Consider the following 26,124-nt stretch of genomic DNA (forward strand, 5'->3'; position numbering starts at 1 on the left):
ATTTTTTTTTTTTTTGTCTTCTATATGTCCAACCATTTCTGGCAGTAGCATTAGCCATTAGCATTAGGGGTTCATCCAGTGTGGCTCCAATGTGATGGCGCTCTCTGACCCTTGACCCACTGACGTCCTTCTGACGCATCACTTATGAGGGGCGGTCTGCTAGTACTAAACGCTGTTGTTACAGCCTGCAGAATGGTGCAGAAGACACTCACAGATACAGTGATTTTAGCTTTCGAATCCAGTGTTAATCTTTGTGCCAGTCTTTGCTGAGACTGTGTTGTCCGTATACGCAGGAGGTCTTCAGCACACAGACCATCACTGCAGTCAGGAGAACAGCTAGAGATGAAGTTCAGCTCCTGGCTCCAAAACAAACTTCATTCTCATTTAATCAACTTCCTTACGTTTTCTCTCCTCGCTGCTTTCATATATAGAGGAAAGGAAGAAGTATTAAATTATATTAAAAGAGAATGAGAACGGAGGGAGAGAGGGAGCGCAAGGGAGACAGGGTGGGAGAGAGGGAGAGAGGGAGAGAGACTGGTCTGTACATTGGTCATGATCTAAGTGTGTTAAAATGGAGTCTGGCAGACCCAGCTTCACTGTGTGTAGGTGTCACACAGGGGTGTGTGTGTGTGTGTGTGTGTGTGTGTGTGGTGTGTGTGTGTGTGTGTGTGTGTGTGTGTGTGTGTGTGTGTGTGTGTGTGTGTGTGTGTGTGCACGTGTGCGCACAGAGATAGCTGTGTGGGAAAGGCAGGCAGCTGTAATGATTCTGTGGCTGGTGTCAGTGCAGCACTGTGGAGATGAAATTGCGTTGGCCTTTCTGGAGTCTGAGTTAATTGGCTGATTGTGGAGCTCTGCCTCCACCCATAATTCATGCCTCCTCCCCTTCGCTGAAGTGGGCTGGAGAAGCTGCACTTGACCTTCCAGAATAAAGGTGCTGCGGAAGTTTGGGCAGGTGTAGGGCAGGTGTAGGTGGAGGCGCAGGTGGAGGCGGACGCTCCGGAACTGCGGGAGCGAGTGAATCAGCGGAGCGGTGCTGGCTGACAGGTCCGCTCCCCGCTGAACAGACAGCGTGGTCTTTGAAATGTAAAAAGCCTCTGTAATTTGCCCTTAAACACGCGGAGCCATCAAGTCCACGCTAGCATGAAATGTGAGTAGGTCGGAAAGTGTTTGTGACGATACCAGCGTGGTACGCAGACACATCCGTCTATTAAATATGCTCCGACACCGGCGGCCTGGGTGGACCAGAAGTGCCTCGACAGCAGTTAGCTGATCTGATGCGCTACTGCTGTGTCATGTGACGTGTCATGTGACGGGGCGTGCCAATCCCACAGCCTCGGGTGCTGCGAACATGGTCAGTTCCTCCACCTCCACCTCCTCCCACCAAACTCCACCTCCTCCCACTGACCACAGCGCTGTGGCAGGGTGATCAGGCCCTACTCACCCTGTTCCTCTCTCTCCTCGGTGTCTCCTCTGATCTCCCTGAGCTGAACACGCGACATAGCTGGTCAGGTCCCATTGCCCTCATGTCCGTCTGCACCTGTCTCTCCTCTTGCTCAGGTGGGAGGTGTTATGGAGAAATAATGATTTGGGCTGTATCTTTTCTCACTATCGCTCCCCCACGCAGTCCCGATGTCTTAAGCACGTGCCAGCTGAAGAAAGGCGTGGACATCATTGCTGTGTGAGATCCTCCATGTGACAGGACCCACCAACAACTCTCCCCATTCCAATTAACCTTTCAGAGGAGAAAGCACACGAGAAACGTGCATAAACCTGCAAAGATGAGCCGTTCATTTGTTGCTGCTCCTGCCAAGATGATTTAGAACGACTATCCAGGTGCAGACTTGTCTGATGGAGACGTGTGCATCAAGATTTGATTGTCCGATTCCAGAACGTCCCATAAATCCTGTTCTTTCCTTCCTTGGGTTGTTGGACTTCAGTTCACTGTAGTGACTACCAGCTGAAGTTAGAACAGTCTCGTATATACCGAAGAGCACACATTTATGCTGGAGTTGTTTAGATTTCCTATCTCAAGACGTTATTGCAGAGGAGAATAATTTCACTCTCCTGGCTTCTGTCTGTGGACAAAAAAACCCCCAAAACAAAACAATAAGGCTGGCCAGATGATTGGTTGTTTGGAATTTTCTGCATGGGTTGCTTGGTCAAGCCCATTTATGAGCTTCCTGTCAAGCATGTACCATGCACGAGGGTCTGTGCAGGAGAGTCCAGCGATGTTCTGTTAACCCGCCCCATGTGTTGGACAGTCTGATTTGCTCCATTCATGTGTCTGGTGCGTCTCGGTGGAAATCCAGCTGAAATTGCTCCGCACCAAACCATTTGATCTCTCGCCTTTATTTACTCTTGTGGTAAGCTGCCAGGACCAGGGGCTGAAATACAGGGCTATTATTATTTAATTACTGCTAGGTGCATCTCTGTGTTCTCTGGTGAATAGCACAGTGCTGGTCCTGTGTTATCAGTCTTCACTGCAGGCTGTAGTCTGGTGTGGTTACCATGGGCTACACCTGTGTGTTCTGAGCAGCTCTCTGCCTAAAGCATTCTCGTCAATAATGTCTACAGCTCACTCCTGACTTAAAGGTTCATCTTGCTTCTGCTATTTTTTCTTTGTCAGGAACTGACATGTAAATGGTAAATAATGATAAATAACTGAGATACATAAATGGATGTTTTCTGCCACCCGTCTCTCTTGTGCTTGGGTTTTGATCTCATCTCTGCGGAAGCAGCTCTTCTCAGCAAACAGTCCTAGAGGCTACAGAGCTGAAGCCCCCAGCCCTGACCTGGGGTTTGACCTGGAGTCTGACCTGGAGCTGCATGGTGTGGAGGAAACATCTGGAGGCATCAAGGCAGGGCTCCAGAACGTTCCACTGGTTCATGAGGCAAACACAGGTGTGCGGAGGAAGAGAGTGGGAGATGGGGGTGTAGGCAAGTGTAGATAGGTATACAGAAACAGCACTGCTGTTTTATCTAAATCCAGCACTGCTGTTTTGTCTAACTCCAGCACTGCTGTTTTGTTTAAAACCAGCACTGCTGTTTTGTTTAAATCCAGCACTGCTGTTTTGTCTAAATCCAGCACTGCTGTTTTGTTTAAATCCAGCACTGCTGTTTTGTCTAAATCCAGCACTGCTGTTTTGTTTAAATCCAGCACTGCTGTTTTGTCTAAATCCAGCACTGCTGTTTTGTCTAACTCCAGCACTGCTGTTTTGTTTAAAACCAGCACTGCTGTTTTGTTTAAATCCAGCACTGCTGTTTTGTTTAAATCCAGCACTGCTGTTTTGTTTAAATCCAGCACTGCTGTTTTGTTTAAATCCAGTACTGCTGTTTTGTTTAAATCCAGCACTGCTGTTTTGTCTAAATCCAGCACTGCTGTTTTGTCTAACTCCAGCACTGCTGTTTTGTTTAAAACCAGCACTGCTGTTTTGTTTAAATCCAGCACTGCTGTTTTGTTTAAATCCAGCACTGCTGTTTTGTTTAAATCCAGCACTGCTGTTTTGTTTAAATCCAGTACTGCTGTTTTGTTTAAATCCAGCACTGCTGTTTTGTCTAAATCCAGCACTGCTGTTTTGTCTAACTCCAGCACTGCTGTTTTGTTTAAATCCAGCACTGCTGTTTTCTTTAATTGTCTTTAACTTGCTGGTGGAGATCTTATGTGAGAACATTAGTTGGTGCTATTGCAGGTGTGCTGAGTGATGTGGTCAGCCCCTCTCATGAGACTCTACTTAAGTAATTGAGTTTGACTCCAAACACCTTCGGCCCACGGGTCTGAGCGCACAGAGAGCTAGACGGAAGAGTGTCAGCTGGCCTGGGCCCACATACGTCTCTGCATTTTTTATTCCTTATTGCTATTTTTTTTTATTTCTCTTATACTGTGTGGGGGGAGCAGATTGGCTTTGTAGGATATTATGGTTGTTTAATGAAAATGTCTGCATATGATTTCTGGAAGAAGATTGCATTTCTGCTAGAGTCCCGGGTTGTTGGAGAACGCTGATGGTAATGTGCTAATCTAGAGTCTTTTGAGGCTGTGAGGAATATCCATCGTTTCTCACTTCGGGGTCGTTTGTTTGGCTTTTTTGTCCTTTGCTGTAAAAGCCTCTCATTTAATCAAAAAGATGGAAAAGGTCAGAGATTTTCTAATCTCTCTGATTCTACTCACAGCATTAAAGCGAGAATTTAAATGGTTCTGTGTGGCTTTTCCTGACATTGAGCATCATCATTTTTTGCAGTTTCTAACACAATACCCTGAGAGAGTGAGCTGTTTTAGAGCTGTGTTCGTCTCTTGTGCCGAACACGCATGCATTCACGGTCTTAGAGCTGCGTGTTTGTTACGTTTCCCACAGGAAGCTCGGCCTGGGAAGCATAAACATTCAGGTGTAATGCGTAGCACAGCAGAGTGAGAGTCAAGGTCAGTGGGTCATGGCCTTGTCTTCAACAATGTGGTGTTTGGCACACTTGCAAATGTAGACATTGGTCTAGTGAGAATAACGCAGTGCTAACAAGGCCGTGGCTTGTGGCCAGAGGTGCGTTGGAGAATTCAAGGGGTCGGCACCTTGATAGTTCACAGACGTGGTGTTTTATAATAGTTTATAAAATGGTGCATTTTGTCCTAGAGATTTAATATATTGTCTTATTCCCACTATTTACTTTTGAAGCCATTGTACTGGAAGAATGTTGGATTGAAACAAAGGCAGAGCTGAGACTACACTGTTTATGTTTCTCTTGTACTCTCTCTTGTTGGTTTACACATAATAAAAAAGGTTCCTTTGTTGATTTCTTTCTACGGAGATTCTATAAAAGTAACTGTTAGCATAACTGGAAACTTGGGCTGTTTCCAAATAGCTGGTCCTGCACTAATGCACACACTGCCATGGACTCCTGGACTTTTGCAGGGCTGACATGCCTCACAGATTGTTCAAAAGAAACAAAGACCTCTCAAGATTCTGTAAGCTGTTGTTTAGATATGTTATTGTTTAAATACTGTATGCTGTATTGTTGAAATATGTCCTACGTCTTTCTTTGTCTTCCTGTCTGGATTTCCGTGAATGGCATTATCATTGCTATGAATCAATATCCTAACAGATCAGGTACATAATGTTTCTGTACCTGTTGCCAGCCGTGTGAGCATTGATTTCTGAGCCTAACCGCTCTGAATGTTGTATATTCAGAGCTGTAGTTGATATTTAGGTTCTACTTCCTTTAAACGGTTTAGTTTGATATAACCCCCCATCCCCTGGTCTGTGTTATCTGCATGGTGCGACAGCCCCTGAGTGGGGGGGACTTGTCTTGGGGCGGAGGACTCTACAGCACCGCCCTGTAAGAGCATATACCAAACAATTATTGCTCCAGCTCGTGGTCCGGTCTCTTTGGATCCACACTGGCCTGTTGTACGCCGCTGCTGACAGCAGCCACGTGAGGGAGGAACACACTGAGCCGGCAGCCTCGGACGGCGTTCCTGCCTCGGACGGCGTTCCTGCCCTGGACGGCGTTCCTGCCTCGGGCGGCGTTCCTGCCTCGGACGGCATTCCTGCCTCGGACGGCGTTCCTGCCCTGGACGGAGTTCCTGCCTCGGGCGGCGTTCCTGCCTCGGGCGGCGTTCCTGCCCTGGACGGCGTTCCTGCCTCGGACGGCGTTCCTGCCCTGGACGGCGTTCCTGCCCTGGACGGCGTTCCTGCCTCAGACGGCGTTCCTGCCTCAGACGATATTCCTGCCCTGGACGGCGTTCCTGCCTCGGACGGCGTTCCTGCTTCCGTACCCCCGCCCTTCTGAAACAGCGGTACACTAATCGTTTGTCTGTGTGGCATGCGGCTATAGCTGGGAAGCCAGCCAGCTGCAGGGCTCGGAGTGGAAAAACAGACTCTAGCGAATTTAGGGTTGGGAAAAGCACCATGCACATTCACAAAACGCACCACGTAATGTGTTTGAAGGGCGGCCGAGTCAAACTAACCTCAGTGTGAATTATGATAGAATACCATGACAACACACCAATGCAGACGTGACCAGTTTAGGTGCTGCTAGGAATGTATCAGGAAACATTGGAAATTGTCCATGGTGGTTAAGACAGCTGTGGACAGTTACAATAATTGTGGCATACTTTATGTAAACATTTCTTGAGGTCACAGCTTGTCTCCGACATGTTGTTTCTGTATTAATAAAGGCATGCTATCACACATGTGACTGAGCATGAGAGCTCCTTATCTCTACAGAGAAAAGTCTTTATTCATTTATAACTGTGGCTTTGTTCCCTTTCCTCATGTTTGGAAATGTCATTTAGCAATAACAATCCAGCTGACGATACGTTAAAGCACTGTGCAAGTGATTCTTATTCTCACATTGTTCTCAAGTTGTCATTGCTAAGAGCAGGAAGGGGAATTCACAATTCACAGTCACATGACTGCAGCTTCGTAAAATCTCTTCTCTTCCTCATCTTTACCAAGGAAGGAGATTTCTCACAAACGGGATCTACATAAATAACGTGAATTTTCTGGTGAATTATCTTGGACCAATTTCTTACAAAGAATTGCATGTCAGCCATTTAAATAAAAGAAGCTGTTCGGTGTGTATATGGGTGGTGTGCTAATTGGATTTGGGCTCGTACTGAAGCAGCCGTGTGCAGTTGAGATGGATGGTGTGGAGTTTGGTTGTGGGGTTGAGTTGAATGGTGCGGGGTTGAGTTGAATGGTGCGGGGTTGAGTTGAAGGGTGGGTGGGGTTGAGTCGCGCGGTGTGGGTGTGGGGGGTTGAGTTGGGTGGTGGGGGTGTGGGAGGATTGAGTCGAGCGGTGGCGGTGTTGGATTGGGGGTGTTGGCCGCCCGCTCCTGTGTGTCAGCGTGTGCTGTTTGCTCTCTGGGAACAGTAGCTGATGGATGTGTGTGTGTGTCTCCTCTGTCAGAACAGTCCCTCAGCCTGGCCAGCTCTGCAGTCTGGACCTAGACCCTCAGCCCCTGTCATAATGTCACAGGTTTTGTTCCCAGAACCATGGCATACAAATGCAAGATGCACACAACATACACACAGGATACGCACAAGAAACACACATGATACACAGGAGATACACGTGGACATTTTATGGGACACCCCATCTGTCCACCATCACCCAGGTCTGTTCATGTGGGTAGTAGTTCATGTTTAGTATCACATTCCATTTTCTTATTAAAATAGCTTCATAGTGTTCCCATTATGGTTTATGATACATACACAGTAAAAAAAAAATTATAAATTATAAAACTAACAACCTCAAAGCTGTCAATCGGAATGCAGCCTTGTTTCTAAATAAATAAATAAAAGGGGGGGGGGGGTGTAAAATGATAGTGCTTGGATTTGAGTAGAAACATTTGTGCATTTGTGAGTTCATGTAAAAACACCTGTGCATGCAGATCTTTGATGAGCATCAGAGAGGCTCTAAAGGAGTCTGATGAGCGCCAGAGAGACTCTAGAGGAGTCTGATGAGCATCAGAGAGGCTCTAGAGGAGTCCGATGAGCGCCAGAGAGACTCTAGAGGAGTCTGATGAGCGCCAGAGAGGCTCTGTAGGAGTCTGGGGAGTATCAAGGAGGCTCTAGAGGAGTCTAAGGAGCATCAGAGAGGCTCTAGAGGAGTCTGATCAGTGTCAGAGAGGCTCTAGAGGAGCCTGGTGAGCATCAGAGAGGCTCTAGAGGAGTCTGATCAGTGTCAGAGGTGCTCTAGAGGAGTCTGGGGTGCATCAGAGAGGCTCTATAGGAGTCTAATGAGCATCAGAGAGGCTCTAGAGGAGTCTGATCAGTGTCTGAGGTGCTCTAGAGGAGTCTGCAGGGCTGTCTGGTGCATCCACGGCTCCAGCAGGGCCTACACTGCTGCTTGATTGTGCATATCACATATTAAGACAGGTTTGACAGCCAGTCCCAAAAGAAGGGCCCTGTCTCTGTTTAAACTTTAAACAGACTGCAAGATTTGAACATTTCCCAGCTTGTCTTGCGTCTTTTACATCGCTCCTTTGATGGAGCAGAATCCATCAGGATTAGTGCAATACTAATACAATCAAACACAACTGGCTGACTTATGAGTCGTTCATAACGCAAGACACCACAAATATAAATAAATAATGCACTACTAAAAGGGACGGAGGAAGAAACGTGGCTAATTCATGTTGTTTTATAAGCTCTGAGTTATTTTAACACTGTTGAATTTCCTTCATTCCAGTTCCTGTTTGCTCATTTACTTGTTTTTGCTGTAAGATGTAGTATTGAAATGATTGTCACATTCGATCTCATCCTCCTGTGAAAAGCTCAGATGCTGATTGATTACTTTTGATTGGCTAGCAAAACTAGCAAACACTGGAAAACGCTACACATGTGATTCCATGAGAATGCCTCCAGCATTCTTTGATCACCACTTCAAAGACGCTGGTGCACATGTTTGTCAAGGTCTTCATCAGACAGACGTCAGGCAGACTGTTGAGGCTTTCACAGTGGATGTGGAGCAGGTACATGTTTGGCCATGAATAATTCTGCTGTTACCACTTTGTTCTGCAGACAGCTTTGTTTGGAGTGCGATACCCATTACTGTGTCCTTGTCATTCAGGCTCAACATTTACAGGTGCTGTTCATCTGGAAAGAAATATTGGAAGGTGTTATTAGTACATTTGCCATGAGTCTAACTAAATTCAGTAACTGACATGTTTATTGAAGCTAAAGTCGTTCAGATCGTCATTCCCGTCCATACCCAATCTACAGAAGATCCATGTGTGTGTGTGTGTGTGTGTGTGTGTGTGTGTGTGTGTGTGTGTGTGTGTGTGTGTGTGTGTGTGTGTGTGAGAGAGTATCATGGCTGTTTAAGTCTGCAGTCGTGTGTGAGTGTGTGTGTGTGTGTGTGTGTGTGTGTGTGTGTGTGTGTGTGTGTGTGTGTGTGTGTGTGTGTGTGTGTGAGAGTATCATGGCTGTTTAAGTCTGCAGTCATGTCTCTCCAGGTGCTTCATGCCTGTTTGTTTCTGCTCGGGCTGCTGGTAGCTTGTGTTCACGTGGACGGAGCTTCACGTGATTAATGCTGATAATCCTCCAGTCCAGCTCAAGTCCAGCCAGACGTCCTCCTTCAGGATCCGTCTAGACGTGCGTGCATTATAAACGTTTGGGGCGTATTACGACCTCGGACGTTGTTCCTCTGAAGCGGTGAAGACCGTTTCCACCAGGGAGACTCTCGGGGAGCCCGGAGCAGACACGTACTGAATAATGAAGCTCGTTATGAGGTGGTCACGGGAGTGTGAGGATGGATCGATGGCTAGGTCCAAGCCCTATGTGAGGGTGACATTGGGAGAGTGTGTGTGTAAGTGTGTGTGGGTTTTGGGCTGATGGTTCGGGCAGCTGTCAGGTGGCTCTAACAGGGATTTTTGCCGCAGCTCCAGCTGTGGTTCAAACCCAGTTCTGAGGGCTTTGACTAGCATGAGTAGCATTAGTGCTACCTGTGACCGCACAGACACTGGAGACCAGTAAAGGGCCCGGGCCACTATGGAAGTGTTCAGAACCACTCCCTCCACCTCCCGCAGGATACACACGACATCTCCCCTCCTGATTTTCATCAGACGTCCCTGACAGTTCTGACAGAGGACATGAGTGTTTGTGTTTCTGCCTAACACAGCAGAAGCGCCACGGCATCTATGATTTATACATCAAATAATCATTTCTGAGATTTTACATGTTGATCCATGCAATGAGTTTGGGTTAACTTTCATCAAAGCACTGGCAGCCTCTGACAACTGCCCTACAAAACTCTTTTTGATTGATTTCATTGGCTGTTTGATGTGGCAACTAAGACCACAGGGGAAAAACTTTGTTCCATCCAGTTGAGGTGTAGATGTGCACTAGTTGCCTATCAGGCCATGCTTCCTGTGACTTGCAAAGCTCCTCGGAGACCTCACTCACGCACATTTAGCAGGCTAAGAATCCTTCACAAGAGGGAGCATTACACTGTAAGTACATTGTGTTAAAGTGGTGCTTAGCACTGTAATGAGTGACCCTGCATCCCTGACATCATTATGAGATGGCGGAGTGCATGTATCTGATGTTTCTACCCCTGGCAGGCCTCTTACTGCAGGTGAAGAGCTTGTTATTACGACCATGGGTTCACAGGCCCACATGTGAAAGATAATAACGTGCTTTGTTTACTGTGTCACGTTCAAGACGTCTACACTGCTAAACATCTCGGAATGGGCGAGTCATTAAATGTAAGTTATGTGTAAACAGGGCATATTTGAACTGTATTCAAAACACCACAAAGACTCTTAGAAATGCAGACAACTCCCCCCCCCCCCCCCCCTCGGCTGAGCGCTGATGAGGGCTGATGAGGACGGTTGTCTTCATAAATCCGGGGTGTGTTTCAAACAGACGGACTCTGGCTGGCATGTTCCCTCATGGAGGATAGAGACTAACACTGTGCCTGTGTAGACCCAGGCCGCAAGTTTCAAAGGTGCGTGTTCGTTCCTGGAGGGAGCGTGGACGATGGTCCCTCATCTCGACATCATTTCCTCCTCCGTCTGAGCTCATTAGTGAGACCTTGCCTGCAGGTTCCTCGCAGGTTGCTGAAGTTTCTGCCTCCTGCCAGGGGCAGCCGCGTTCTTCCCAGTCCCCAGACAAGCCTGGGACCATTACCAACACCCGGTGTGTAATATGCTGCTGTCCTCCATTAGCTGAGGTTACTTCTTGGGTCAGTGTTTCTGTAGGTTTCGGGCCAACAGCAACAGGAGTGGCGTGCACGCGCTCGCTCGTATCCGAGCACAGAAGTCTGCGTGTGCGCAGGAAGATGGAGGCTATCTTTAGACTTCTTATGAAATGGTTAGCGCTCACGATCCGCTCTCAGCCTCCGACGACTTCTCTCTCTCTCTCTCTCTTTCTCTCTCTCTCTGTTCTTCAGCCTCCTCTCTTCTTACCGGGGTGTTTGCTTGCTAGATAGATTGCCTACACGCGCTTGTGCGTGTGTGAGCTGCGTATGTTGCTGAGAGTGTGTATGTGTGTTGTTCCACAGAAACCCATTATCTATATGGAAATGTTGTTCTTTTCTATGGAAAGGGAGCTGGTTAACAATCGGATCAGGTTGGGACGCGGTGGAGCCACACACACACACACACACACACACACACATACACACACACACATCCCTACACAAGTGCGCCGCACTCTGCTCTTTCATGTATGTTTCATGCCAGTCTTTGCAGGGGGATCATTTCATGTCGTTGCTTGACATTTCTGACATTTTTTTCTCCTGCCCTTGCCCTAAATAATGACTTTATTTAGCCATTATTTTTGTCGTAAATATAAAATATTCTTGTTTTGTAGCCTTCTTTGAAAAACATTAAAGAATCTGTCTAGTGTGCCGTGTACGTTCATGTGTATAAACGCACGTTTTTTGTTCCAGTTCCTCTACCGCCTTGTAAATCTGCTCCGATTTGTCAACAAGTTTCCACAGTGTAATTACATCATGTAGAACGTATGGCTGCAGAAAGATCCCTTCCCGGCTGAACCAGAGCCCGGCTGAACGTTTTTGATCACCGTGCTTCTGTAACGGGCGTTTCATTCCCATCACTCCCCCCAATTACTGAAGAAGTAAACACTCAAACAGCTTAATAACACATCTAAATCACGCAAGGCTGTCATTAAGGGCGCTTTTTTATGCTTCTCTGACTCTGTACCCACAATCCCTAATGCACTGGCTTCCTGGTTCCTGGATGTCTCCACACAAGAACACGGGCAAGGTGAAACTTAATGAATATTTTCTTGCTTTTCATTTTTTTATCCGTTTGTTTTGCATTCCATTATCTGTACTTCTTTTCCTGAAAGACCTGGATTTTGTTATTGACTCATATACATGTTTTTTCCCCCCCTCAAGTCCAAAATTGCATGCAAACATAATCCAATTATGGAAATGAATCTCTTCCGAGCGGTTAGAACGTTGTGTGCTGTGTGAGACTGGTGCATTGCTCAGGGTCTGGGTGTCTCCGCGGGGTTATTAGAGGACCTCTGTTTAGTTTAGTCTTGTCAGTAGATGCAGCGCATCAATTAAACCTGAGCAGCCGTGTGGAAGATGTGCTTTGGCCTTCAGTGTGCTCCTGTGAGGGGTCGGGGTGATTTGAAGTATCACTGATCCCTCACACTTCCACATGAGAACACACACATCCTCTCCCTCAAACTGTAGTGTGAACTTGCATGTTGGTGTTTAAGCCCATATTCAACAACCGGTCTGGATGTTTCCTGTGCAAGCTCCGCCTCCAGCATCGATGCTGCTCCTGTAGTGTTTGTTAGATATGATTCCTGTGGTTTTGTTTTTGTTTTTTGTTTTTTGTTTTGTCCTGTGATGTGTATGTTCGTCACTAAGGGGTTCATTGGATCTTATTAAGATAGGAAGCTGAAAAATACCTTCATCCATGTTTGGAAAGTGTTGACACAGCCAGAAAGATTTACATTTACCATCTCTGTGGAATTAGAATATGGGAACAGTATTAGCATGATACAGATCTGTCAGGGCTAATGTATGTAAAATGGTGCACCATTCCAACAGCAGCTTTAACACCATCAACTGCATTATTGAAACGTGTGTTTAACTTCCAACGCCTGTCCTTACCTAGTGAAGGCACCTCAGTCTTGGCTAGTATTTGCAAATGATATACTAGCGCCGACGGACATCCATTTGTACTAGCGATCTTTAGGAAAAAGGAACCAGAGTTAGACGTGTGGAGAAGATAAAGATTACTCTTTCAATAGTTAGAAGATAAAGATGACTTGCAGTAGTTTGATACACTAACTGGCTACTTAAAAAGTAACACAAAATATTTAAATCATAGGAGACATCTTTTGGTCAGATGACTGCAGTGCTATCTGCATGATTGCCATAGCCTACTGCTCACAGACGTTACGCTGCAAAACCACTACATCCAAACAACCGAATAATACGTTTATAACTAATAAGAAGAATAATAGGACTTGAGTGCATTTTAAAACATATTAAGAAGAATAATGTGACTTTAATTTGTTTATAAAAAGAGCAATATGATTTTAGTCTGTTTATAATTGCAATAAGATTAATATGTCTGTGTTTATAACTGTAACAAGACAAATAAAATGACAAATCTTTATAACTGCAATAAGAAAAGGAATATTGCTTTATAAGTGTAGTAAGAAGAATATGTTGACATTAAAATGTTTGTTACTACAAAAAGGGAAATCATATGACTTTATTACTGCAATAAAAATAATGATGTGACTTTTTTTTATAATTTTTATAATTGCAATTAGAACAATAATATGACTTTAGCTGCAGGCTACATACGAGTCCAGACATGTCTGACCCACTGGTTTCACCCACTGGTTTCATTCACTGGTTTCATTCACTGGTTTCACCCACTGGTTTCATCCACTGGTTTCACCCACTGGCAGAGGGTTAACCAGTGGCCATTTGTTGTCACTCCAGTGTTGAAAGGACTGGTGAAGAGGTCCTATGACTGGAAACCAGCAATTATGAGGGCTTCACTTCACACAATCACCTCTGCATACAGTGAGAAAAAAAACATGGAGTCTGAAAAATAGTGAGTATATTTTGCCTGGGGCAGCAGTTTTTAGGATCAGAATTATGCATATCAAAGCAGTAAAACCAAGAATAGGTCTGTCAAGTCAAATCCACCTGGGATTGTGTAAAACGCTCTTTTGTTAACCTCATCCACGCAGAGCGTGCTGGGACCTCTGGGATATAGACACTGCACAATGTCAGGAGTTCATGTAATGCATGGTCACTGCACACTTCATAACTTTAATCATTTTCTGAATAATTATTACTATGCAGCACCCTGTTTAACCACACAGGGCATTCAGACTAACACATCCAGCTTTCCTGTCCTAGTATCATTTTCCTGTTTAGTTTATTTTCATTCCTCTTGGAAGCTCGCAGTGCCAGTCGGGCTGTGTGGAGCAGACGGATGCTGTGCTGCTCTTCTTTGTAGATTGATGATGTCTGTGTGATGGCCCAGTAGAAATATGACTGGAGTCATATTTTGGGGGGGGGGGTTGTGAAGATGGAGGGAGGTGTGAAGATGGAGGGAGGTGTGAAGATGGAGGGGGGTGTGAAGGTGAAGGGAGGTGTGAAGATGGAGGTGAGGTGTGAAGATGGAGGTGAGGTTTGAAGATGGAGGGGAGGTGTGAAGATGGAGGGGGGTGTGAAGATGGAGGGGGGTGTGAAGGTGAAGGGAGGTGTGAAGGTGGAGGTGAGGTTTGAAGATGGAGGGGGGTGTGAAGATGGAGGGGGTGTGAAGATGGAGGGGGTTGTGAAGATGGAGGGAGGTGTGAAGATGGGGGGGGGGTGTGAAGATGGAGGGGGTTGTGAAGATGGAGGGAGGTGTGAAGATGGAGGGAGGTGTGAAGATGGAGGGAGGTGTGAAGATAGAGGGGGTGTGAAGGTGGAGGGGGGTGTGAAGGTGGAGGGAGGTGTGAAGATGGAGGGGAGGTGTGAAGATGGAGGGAGGTGTGAAGATGGAGGGGAGGTGTGAAGATGGAGGGGGGTGTGAAGATGGAGGGAGGTGTGAAGATGGAGGGAGGTGTGAAGATGGAGGGGGGTGTGAAGGTGAAGGGAGGTGTGAAGATGGAGGGGGTGTGAAGATGGAGGGAGGTGTGAAGATGGAGGGGGTGTGAAGATGGAGGGAGGTGTGAAGATGGAGGTGAGGTGTGAAGATGGAGGTGAGGTTTGAAGATGGAGGGGGGTGTGAAGATGGAGGTGAGGTGTGAAGATGGAGGTGAGGTTTGAAGATGGAGGGGGGTGTGAAGATGGAGGTGAGGTGTGAAGATGGAGGTGAGGTGTGAAGATGGAGGTGAGGTGTGAAGATGGAGGTGAGGTGTGAAGATGGAGGGGGGGTGTGAAGGTGAAGGGAGGTGTGAAGATGGAGGGGGGTGTGAAGATGGAGGGAGGTTTGAAGATGGAGGATAGGCGTGAAGAAGTGTGTCGTGCACCTGCCTTTCACTTCGCAAAGTGTGAAGTGCCAATCTCTATAATTGTACAGGCCGAGGCCTCCTCCTCCTCCTTCCTCTCATCTCCCCCTCTTCCTCCCCTCCCCTCCCCTCCCAGTGTGTCTTTCACCTCAGCCCTCCTTTTTTCCTCTCACGTTTGTCTTCCTTATGCGGAGACTGATTCATCGTGACAAAAAACACACCACACTTAGATCTAAAATCCTTTGGAGCGTCGTTTGAGTTTGCGTTGTTGACCCGGTGATACCAAACGAACTGCTCTTGATTTCACGTAGTGGAGGGAAACTTCACGATGTAGCACTGTGTGACACCGGCTTTCTCAAAACCTGTAAAGCTTTGGTGTTTACAAAGGCAAATGTGGTCACGGCCTCATTTTAAAGAAAGCGAACCGTGTCTTTGTGTCACCGCGTTTAACAGGATGTCTGTCAGGAGATCACAGCTGCCCGAGGTCTTTTCCGACTAACAAATGTTTAGCGTTAATTGTTGTTCATATAGAGTGAATTTGTCAAAGCAAGCAGACTTTTTTTTCTTCTTCTTTATGCAAGACATGACAAAGCAGAGTGGAGCAGACGCTGCCCCCTGCAGCGCAGAGACGTGTCCTGCACATCAGCCCAGCGTCACAGCATACAGATGATGGACACGTGACTAGTTTTCTGTAGTGTTTGTGACCATTTGATTCTTGCATGTGTAGAATTAATTTTAATTTAATCCACTGAGCGTGTTGAGGTCTTCAGCAGTTATATGCTGCTGCCAATTCATTTAGATGGTACATTTCTGATGATAACCTGGCATGTCAGCTGACTGTAAATGTGGGTTAAATAGTGTTTCTATAAATACTTAACAATGTGTAAGTGGATTTATTAACCTCTCAAAACCTCTCCTGCTTAGTTAAAGTGGAAGGTGTATAATTTCATCCCATTTTCATAACCGTAACCCTTAATCCACCGTGCAAGGGTCAATTCACCAGCAAACCTGTGCAGGAAATAGAAATTCATGGTCAGAAATGTACGATCAGTTCGTCATAGAGCAGGAGGAGTGGAGAATATGGTATAATACCATACTGATGCACAAATACATGAGTTACAAAATTACACATCACAGGTCAACATTTGACTGACAATTAATGGATAATCAGTGTTTATCAACCAAAATGGACCAGTCTGAACACTAATGACCAGTATTATGAGTACCAGTTACTGTTACCAATTCGTGTCCTAAAATGGCGTCGACCATGGCGGTGTTTTGGTGGTGTATGTGATCCGCTCCTCCCCCAGTGAGAGCAGCGTCTCTGGTCCTGACCAGGTGGACATCTCCAGAGCCCTGGTCCTGATCTCCCAACCACCCTACTAACATTACCATGGCAAGAACATTGCAGAGTGATCTCTTCCACTGGGAGCAGCCATACGTTGTGCTGGGGGGGCGTAGATCACCCTGGGCCTTAGTGAACCCAGAACCCACCTTCTATGTGTCAGAGGGACTGGATTCTCTCTTCGTCTTCCGAACATGCGGGAGTTAGTTTGAATGGCATGAGCTTTGGTGACTTAAGAAGTGAGAAATCCCTTTACAGCTCTAACGTTCATGTGTTTAACAGTGTAAACAAGTTCATCCTTCTTTACACTTCTCTTGTTAAGCTAATTGGTCTTTTGTTGATCTTTTTGTCGTTGTTACTGTTATGTATTAGTTTGTTTTGGTATTACCATTATCTTCCCTCCCTCATCACTGATCCATGGATCCCCACATAAGTGTACGAATGCACCCATGGTTACCGTGTCAAAATACCAGATTGATATTCAGCGTGGGAATATGGTTAACTAATACAATCACCTTTATGGTTCCATCTCTCACCTAAACAGTTTAGATAAATATTGGTACATGTTAAATGAGTGATTCTCTAACGAGTCTGTTTGGCACGCTGGACCAGACACACGTGTTCCTTCACGAGGCCCTGCAGCAGGTCGTTTGCAGATTCGCAGGTTGGCTCCCGCTGGTGCTGTAGAAGTGTGTCCCCCCCGTCCTCCTGCAGACGTGGCCGGGTGTGGGCTCACGGCTCCACAGAGCAGACGCCCATCTGCTGATCCAGACGTCTGACTGAATCCTCTCGTCCTGGCCTGGCCGTCGTGAGCCATGCACAGTGTTGGCTAAATGGAATCAACGGAACAGACTCTCCTGTTTCATGAGAACAACCCCAGCAATAAAACTAGATTTATTCAATTGAACCTTAAAAAAATGGTGCTGAACTTATCTCATAAAATGTGTGTGTGTGTGTGTGTCTGTGTGTGTGTGTGTCTGTGTGTGTGTGTGTGTGTGTGTGTGTGTGTGTGTGTGTGTGTGTGTGTGTTAGTTAGATGAAGCCATGGTGAGGGGTGATGCTGGTGTGTGTGTGTGTGTGTGTGTGTGTGTGTGTGTGTGTGTTAGTTAGATGAAGCCATGGTGAGGGGTGATGCTGGTGTGTGTGTGTGTGTGTGTGTGTGTGTGTGTGTGTGTTAGTTAGATGAAGCCATGGTGAGGGGTGATGCTTGTGTGTGTGTGTGTGTGTGTGTGTGTGTGTGTGTGTGTGTGTGTGTGTGTGTGTGTGTGTGTGTGTGTTAGATGAAGCCATGGTGAGGGGTGATGCTGGTGTGTGTGTGTGTGTGTGTGTTAGTTAGATGAAGCCATGGTAAGGGGTGATGCTGGTGTGTGTGTGTGTGTGTGTGTGTATGTGTGTGTGTGTGTGTGTGTGTGTGTGTGTGTGTGTGTGTGTGTGTGTGTGTTAGTTAGATGAAGCCATGGTGAGGGGTGATGCTGGTGTGTGTGTGTGTGTGTGTGTGTGTGTTAGTTAGATGAAGCCATGGTGAGGGGTGATGCTGGTGTGTGTGTGTGTGTGTGTGTGTGTGTGTGTGTGTGTGTGTGTGTGTGTGTGTGTGTGTGTGTGTGTGTGTTAGTTAGATGAAGCCATGGTGAGGGGTGATGCTTGTGTGTGTGTGTGTGTGTGTGTGTGTGTGTGTGTGTTAGATGAAGCCATGGTGAGGGGTGATGCTGGTGTGTGTGTGTGTGTGTGTGTGTGTGTGTGTGTGTGTTAGTTAGATGAAGCCATGGTAAGGGGTGATGCTGGTGTGTGTGTGTGTGTGTTAGTTAGATGAAGCCATGGTGAGGGGTGATGCTGGTGTGTGTGTGTGTGTTAGTTAGATGAAGCCATGGTGAGGGGTGATGCTGGTGTGTGTGTGTGTGTTAGTTAGATGAAGCCATGGTGAGGGGTGATGCTGGTGTGTGTGTGTGTGTGTGTGTGTGTGTGTGTGTGTGTGTGTGTGTTAGATGAAGCCATGGTGAGGGGTGATGCTGGTGTGTGTGGTCGTGCTCCTCTCAGAGTCCTGCTGACCATGGAGGGTGTTTAACAATGGGAATGACACATCAATGGCCCCGGCCTGTCACTCAAACAGACCCTTTCTGGCCACCCTATCCACGATTTGTACTGCCTTTGGACAGCTGCTATTGTATGAAAGTGAGGATGATGGAGGTGATGAAGAGTAGGCTGCCCTTTATGAATTCTGCAGGCTCTGCTGGCTTGTTCTCAAGCTCTGTTGCTCATGTTATCATTAACAACCATAACCTCACACACAGTACGGTCAGCACTGTCCTGTGGTTGTCTTTTTAATCTGGAAACATTCTCATCTGTTCACATTCAGGAAAACAAAGGTAATATTTTCCAACCAAGAGTTAAAATTACCATGCAATTAAAAGCCTGTGCATTGTTGGGGGGGGGGGGGGGGGGGGGATTGATTGAAGTGGCGTGCCTTATTCACAGAGCCCCCGAACATACAGACCACTGAGCGTCCTCTCCTGGTTAATGATGCCATTAAGTTGTATTTTGTTTGTCAGGGGAGGTCAGGCAACTCGTGAGCTAGACGAGATAAACAACCATTAAGAAGCTTACTTCCGCTCTCCTGAGGTGGCCAGCTGTCATCACGGCAATTAATGGTAGTAAAGAGAGCGGGGGTGTTTCACTTCCCCGCACCAGTGTGAGCAGTGTGCAACAAACAGGAGGAACGAGGCCTCCACCTCCTCGTGCTATTAACTTGTTCCTTGGCACCTTCGCTTCATTGTAGGGGTCTAGAATTAATGCCAAGTGCTCTTATTCTGATTCCTTTGTTTTCTTCTCCTCTTTTCAGGTTTTTTAAGTACGGGAGATCAGGCAGCCAAAGGGAATTACGGGCTCCTGGATCAGATCCAGGCCCTGCGCTGGACGAGTGAGAACATCGCCTTCTTTGGCGGAGATCCTTTACGCATCACCGTGTTTGGATCGGGAGCCGGTGCGTCCTGCGTCAACCTTCTCACTCTGTCCCATTATTCCGAAGGTAACCGCTGGAGCAATTCCACCAAAGGTACAATGCAGAGGTCGCGACCTCTGACCCTTTCGTAGTTTGCATGCCGTCGCCGTGCCGGTCGACCGTGGTTTGCGTCTGCATGAGCTTTTGAGTCGTGTCACCGTGCTCACTTCATAACTACACCACGTGCTTGTGAGGAAAAGTCTCCTCCTCCACAGGCTCCTCCTCCACCCCTCTCGGCCACGCCCCCCTGCCGTGGGCGGTCGGCTGCGGTGTTCGTCAGCCGCGTCTGGCGACGGCTCCCTTCTGAATTTGCTTTTGTTTCAGTTCCAGTAGCATCAGTGCTGCATACTGATCTGCCCAGACGAGCCGTGTTAGTGGCGCTCTGCTCCGAGGGCCCTCACCACAGCCCGGGCGTTCATCATCCGCTCCCATTACTGTTACAGATCTTGATAAGTACAACATTTCCATGTGTATTATAGATAGTGCTCGTACTGCGCGCCTGATCCAGAATTGTCAAGCCATCAAGGTTACAGGCAAAGTCGCAGCCCGGAGCGGCTGCATTAGCTGATCATCCATCACTACTGGTTCCTTTGGCGCTCCTTAAAGGGCCAAATCCCTCTGACCTGAAACCAGTTGCTTATGAAAAATGCATTTGCTGTGGTCTCAAGTCTCATCTTTATTTGGTGAAGTCCAGACCAGCCACTGTGCTTCTGGTGCACGTTGGCGGTTCAAACGTCGGGTTTATCTGTGTAAAGACCCATTCACATGGTTAATTAATTTCATTCGTCTCTCTGTATGTGAGACAGTATTGCCAAGGTCTTCAAACAGATGGATAGCTTGATATTACTGGCATCATTCAAATGTGAAAGGAACCCTGCGATGCCCTTGTTAGTGACCTGAGAATTACACATTATTGATTCACTGTTTATAAAACCTTTACGTATTCATACATTTTTTTTTCTTAATGTGTATAAACTTATTTATTTATTGAATGGACATATTTAATTCACATTATTTTTGCCCAAAACATTATACGCATGTAGCTTGTAAATGTATTCAGTGATTGCAAAAAATTCATGAATGATACAAATCAATATGAACCTAAATACAGTTTTATGGGCAAATCAAATATTGATTCTACAGTAATGCACAAATCATTGGAAGCTATCTCTCATACTGAGATGAGATAAATCATCTCTCACGTTGAGATGAGAAGAAGAAGAAATATCCTGTCAGTTCAAGTCCACTTTCCATAAAGGGGCATTTTATTGATATTCTCTTACTTTGTTAGGTAGTTTAATCATTATTTACTTAAGCTATTATAACAAGTCTATAGAACCTGCATATTGACACTGATTCTAATTGTATTGCGAGCCTATTTCTTTGAAAGTCGTGCTTGAAGTGAAAATTATCACAACAAATGCAAACCCACTGACAGAAACAGTGTGTTAGTGAGTCACAGCAAACAGAGTGTGTTAGTGAGTAAAAGCAACCAGGGTGTGTTAGTGAATAACAGCAAACAGTGTGTTAGTGAGCAACAACAAACTGTGTTAGTGAGTTACAGTAAACATGGTATATTAGTGAGTAACAGCAGAGTGTGTTGGTGAGTAACAGCAAACAGGGTGTGTTGGGGAGTAACAGCAGAGTGTGTTAGTGAGTAACAGTAGTGTGTGTTAGTAACAGCAGTGTGTGTTAGTGTTTGTTGTTGCGCACTAACACAGTTTGTTGTTGCTCACTGTGTGTTAGTGAGTAACAGCAAACAGGGTGTGTTGGGGAGTAACAGCAGAGTGTGTTAGTGAGTAACAGTAGTGTGTGTTAGTAACAGCAGTGTGTGTTAGTGTTTGTTGTTGCTCACTAACCATAGTTTGCTATTGCTCACTGTGTGTTAGTGAGTAACAGCAAACCGGATGTGTTAGTGAATAACAGGAGAGTGTGTTAGTGAGTAACAGCAGGGCACTGGTAATAGGCACCCTGACTGTGAGGGGCATTAGGGGAGCAGCCACACACACACAAACACCCCCCCCCACACACACACACACACATGCACACACATGCATGCTTTCTGTTTGTTTGTTGCTTGAAGCCTAATAATCCTCTATGGCATGCACTAATTCTGCATAATCATTTGTGCTAATGGCATAATTGTTCTAATTCATAATAATGGTCTCATAAAAGATGCGGTGTTCAACATCAATTCAAAATCATACCATGTGCTTTGATGAAACACTAATAGAAAAAGTTGCATTTTTGTCTGTATGTGGTTCATTCACACTCGTGGATAAATGTTCATTTGCATTATTTGTCTGTTTATGAATTTATGATTTAAAAACTTTTCTGGGCCCTCGAGCGATGGAACAGAAAAGCAATCAGCCTGCCAGCGGTTTGCTGGGTAGAGACGTGATGATGTCACAGCCATCCGTGTCCCAGAGTGCAAGGAAGCCAACCGGCACTGCCCTCTGGGCGGGATGGGTGGCATGACTTCGCCCCCTGCCACTCACTGCAGCACTGGCCAATGGGGCGTCTGTGATTTGCGCTTGCTGATGAGGGCAGTTATTGCTGTCCTCAGTGTGCTGTGCTCTGTCGTGGCACGGACAGCGCTTGAATATATGCAGTGCTTGACGTTGCTGTGTCAGAGGACGTTCATAAGCTCACCTCCACTCTTCGAGGCTCAGAGCTGTTGTACACTACAGTATATGGATAAAGGCATTGGGGACACAACTCTTAATCATTGAATTCGGGTGTTTGAAATCAATCAGCTAGCTTATCTTTACAGACATGCGGGAAAGAATAGGCCGATCGGGAGGGTTCGCCGAGTTCGAGCGTGGTCCCGTAATACGACGCCACTGTATCAATGAGTCAGTTTGTGAAAAACACGATCAACTGTGAGTGGTATTATTGAAAAGAGGAAAGAGTTAGGAGCCTCAGTTACTCAGCCATAGTGACAGACCATGTAAAGTTACAGACTTACCAAGTGCTGAGACACACAGTGTGTAAAGGTCGCCAATACTCAATATGACTCAATAAATGCAAAGTTCCAAACGCGGAGATGGTGGGCAGCACATTGTCACCCTGGAGCAGAGGACATGTGTTCTGCGGAGGGATGAGTCATGTTTTTCTGTCTGTCAGTCTGACGGATGAGGCTGGGTTTGGTGAATGCCAGGACGAAACCTGTCTAACTGCACTGTGCTGACTCTAAAGTTTGGTGGGGGAGGACTGAGATTATAGTAATGTCATGGTAATGTTATGGGGTTGTTTTTCAGGGGTTAGGTTTGACCCCTTATTTCCAGTGGTGCAAAATCTGAAAGCTGCAGCATACTAAGACATTTTGGATAATTGTCCAAATGTTTTTGGAACAGTCTGGGGAAGGACCTCTTCTGTTCCACCAGGACAGTGCCCAGTACAGGAAAAGCAGGACTCCTCATGGTGGATTTACGTGTCCCAATACTTTTGTCCATATAGCCATTTGACAGGTGGAGGCTAGCTAGTCTTTGGGTGGAAGTCTGACATACCAACTAAATTGGAAGCAAAATAAGAAAAATGTGAACTTTCTAATGTTCATGCCCCTGTGTGAAGTGCGCAGGCTGGTAATGTGTGTGTCTGACGTCTGTCCTGTCCAATCACGTCCTCTCAGGCCTCTTCCAGAGAGCTATCGCTCAGAGTGGCACAGCTCTCTCCAGTTGGGCCGTGAGCTTCCAGCCTGCTAAGTACGCCCATATGCTGGCCAAGAAGGTGGGCTGTAGCCTCCAGGACACTGTGGAGCTGGTGCAGTGTTTGCAAAAGAAACACTACAAGGAGCTGGTGGAGCAAGACATCCAACCGGCACGCTACCACATCGCCTTCGGGCCCGTCATCGACGGTGACGTCATCCCCGACGACCCGCAGATCCTCATGGAGCAGGGCGAGTTCTTGAACTATGACATCATGCTGGGAGTCAATCAGGGTGAAGGTCTGAAGTTCGTGGAGCTCCTCGTGGACAACGAGAACGGCGTGCAGGCTAACGAGTTTGACTACGCCGTGTCCAGCTTCGTGGACGACCTGTACGGCTACCCCGAGGGTAAGGACATTCTGCGGGAGACCATCAAGTTCATGTACACGGACTGGGCCGACCGCCACAACCCGGAGACGAGGAGGAAGACCCTGCTGGCGCTCTTCACCGACCACCAGTGGGTGGCGCCGGCTGTGGCCACAGCGGACCTGCACTCCAGCTTCGGGTCGCCCACGTACTTCTACGCCTTCTACCACCACTGCCAGACGGAGCAGGTTCCACCGTGGGCGGACGCGGCACACGGAGACGAGATCCCCTACGTGTTCGGGCTGCCCATGATCGGACCCACCGAGCTCTTTCCCTGCAACTTCTCCAAGAATGATGTGATGCTCAGCGCTGTGGTGATGACGTACTGGACCAACTTCGCCAAAACCGGGTATGGTACACCCAACAGAATAAAGCAAGACACATACTTACAGCAATAGGTTCACTAACGAGTTTATAGTGTTTAAAAAAAAGTTGAACTTGTGAACTTATGTATGCATGTATCTGTTATCTAATATAAACTGCATGTTGACATTTTTTAATAGAATATTTTAAATATAATTTTTATATTTTATTAAACCATATTTTGTTTTAACTGCAAAAAAAGTTTTAATAACAATTTTATATTTTCCATTTAGTTTGATATTAAATCACAATTGCCTTAATTTCCTGTCACATTTTATTCTTGACCCATGACAAATAAATGCTGATTAGACTGCAGCTGGATACATATTCAGCTTTAATGGCATTTTATGATCACAAAGTGCTTTGTTATTTTGTGGTTAAAAATATACAATTGACTTTAATTAATAATTAATTCAAATGAATGCTATGGTTTTGCAGTTATTCTTGTGAAGTCTTGTCTAGAATAAGTCAATTATGTATAACTTGCAACTGTGTAATTTCTATTCCCTGACCATTTTCTGTTAATTAAGAAATGTAGCATTTGTCTGGAGACTGTGATGTTTGCTGAAGAAACACAGTTTGCTCTCTCTTATTTTGTCTTTAAGAATGTCTCCATGTGAGTGTTATAATAATAGGCCAGAATCAACTTTTCAATATAGCACACAGGCCCAGAGATGTTGCATGGCCACTAATGGCGTTAATATATAACAGTGAGCTGCCATTTCACGCAGAAGCTGTGGAGGGATTTTCACACTTCAGGTGGCTCATCAGCTCTAGTGAGGTTCCCACGGCAGAGCGTGGATGTGTCACATGGCTTCTCCGTGTTCTTGCTCATGTTGGTCTGGTTCGTTGTCTTCGCAGTGACCCCAACCAACCGGTTCCGCAGGACACCAAGTTCATCCACACCAAACCCAATCGCTTTGAGGAGGTTGCCTGGACGCGCTACAACCAGAAGGAACAGCTGTACCTCCACATCGGCCTCAAGCCCCGGGTCAAGGAGCACTACCGGGCAAACAAGGTCAACCTGTGGCTGGAGCTGGTGCCCCACCTTCACAGCCTTAACACCGAGGGCACGCAGATCATCTCCACCACCACCAAGGTGCCTCCGCCCGAGGCCACGCCCCGCCCCAAGAAGCTGCCGGCCAACACCAAGCGCCCCTTCCCCACTCCCTTCCCCACCGAGACGCAGGACGGCCAGAACCAGAACCAGAACCAGCCCTTCCTGGTGGACCAGCGGGACTACTCCACGGAGCTGAGCGTCACCATCGCCGTGGGCGCCTCCCTGCTCTTCCTCAACATCCTGGCCTTCGCCGCGCTCTACTACAAGAAGGATAAGCGGCGTCACGAGGTTCACCGGCGCTGCAGCCCGCAGCGAGCCCCCGCCGGCGAGCTGCCCCACGCCCAGGAAGAGGAGATCATGTCCCTGCAGATGAAACACGGAGACCTGGAGCGGGAGTGCCGCGAGGCCATGCACCCGCACGAGGTGGTCCTCAGGACAGCCTGCCCGCCCGACTACACCCTGGCCATGCGCCGCTCCCCCGACGACATCCCCCTCATGGCCCCCAACGCCATCACCATGATCCCCAACAGCATCGCAAGCCTCAGCTCCCTTCACCCTTTCGGCGGTTTCCCCGGCGGACAGCAGAACAACACCCTGCCCCACCCGCACCCTCACTCACACTCCACCACCCGAGTATAGCCTCTCCCACGCCAACGTGGCACAAGCACATGCCTCACACTCGCTGCACAGACACACCACACCTGGACACACGCAGACTCACACGACCGGCTGAGCTGCCCACTCCCACCTGCCCCAACACGGCACCGTTCTCCGTGGGAGATGCCCGTACCACCCCCCCCCCCCCCCCCCCCCCCCACCCCCCACCGTTTACGGGAACATGGAAAATACGGAGAGGGCATTTTTGTCTCCCTAGAATGAAAAACAGAATTTTATATTAGAGAAAAAGAAGTAAATGTGTGAAACAGTTTCAGATTTAATAAAAAAAAAAATGAGATTGATGATTTTTTTTCTGCCGGTGTTGTGAGAGTGTGCGGCTATCACTCCCAGTGTCTGGAAGAAAGGCTTGATTCAGTTATCCAAGGAGACAACAGCCGTGGTAGCAGAGACAGCGTGTAGGAGGCCCTTTGTAAATGAAAGAAAACATATTGTTTTCCTGAGGCATCGGATTGTAGATTACTGTCTCTGGAGCAGAGTGGAGATACTGCTTACCTAATTTAGGCATACGTTCTCCTAAGAATGGAGGCACTGTAAGATATGGACTAAACCATTACCGGAGAACGAGAGGGGACAGATCTCCAGAATATGCACAATCGAGACATTCACCAAATGTCTTGGGATCTTTTTCCTCCGTTTATTTTTTGGGAACAATTTTATTGTATAGAATCTATT

General features: G+C 46.9%; 1 protein-coding gene across 8 annotated transcripts in view; it reads left to right on the top strand.

The window, feature by feature from the left end:
- The window catches only part of nlgn1 (neuroligin 1), a 191,744-nt gene extending 166,151 nt beyond the window's left edge, over positions 1 to 25,593 (top strand). For 6 of the 8 annotated variants that reach the window (XM_077023395.1, XM_077023399.1, XM_077023401.1 and 3 more), the window contains 3 exons: positions 19,121 to 19,333; positions 22,911 to 23,700; positions 24,576 to 25,593. In XM_077023395.1, the coding sequence (XP_076879510.1) occupies positions 19,121 to 19,333; positions 22,911 to 23,700; positions 24,576 to 25,413 (1,841 nt within the window). In that variant the 3' untranslated portion in view covers positions 25,414 to 25,593. The remainder of the gene's footprint in view (positions 1 to 19,120; positions 19,334 to 22,910; positions 23,701 to 24,575) is intronic. The other 2 variants (XM_077023400.1, XM_077023402.1) reach the window with 1 other exon arrangement.
- Positions 25,594 to 26,124: the final 531 nt, after the last annotated feature.

The sequence above is a fragment of the Brachyhypopomus gauderio genome, chromosome 12, assembly GCF_052324685.1.
Source record: "Brachyhypopomus gauderio isolate BG-103 chromosome 12, BGAUD_0.2, whole genome shotgun sequence".
Taxonomy (NCBI): Eukaryota; Metazoa; Chordata; class Actinopteri; order Gymnotiformes; family Hypopomidae; genus Brachyhypopomus; species Brachyhypopomus gauderio.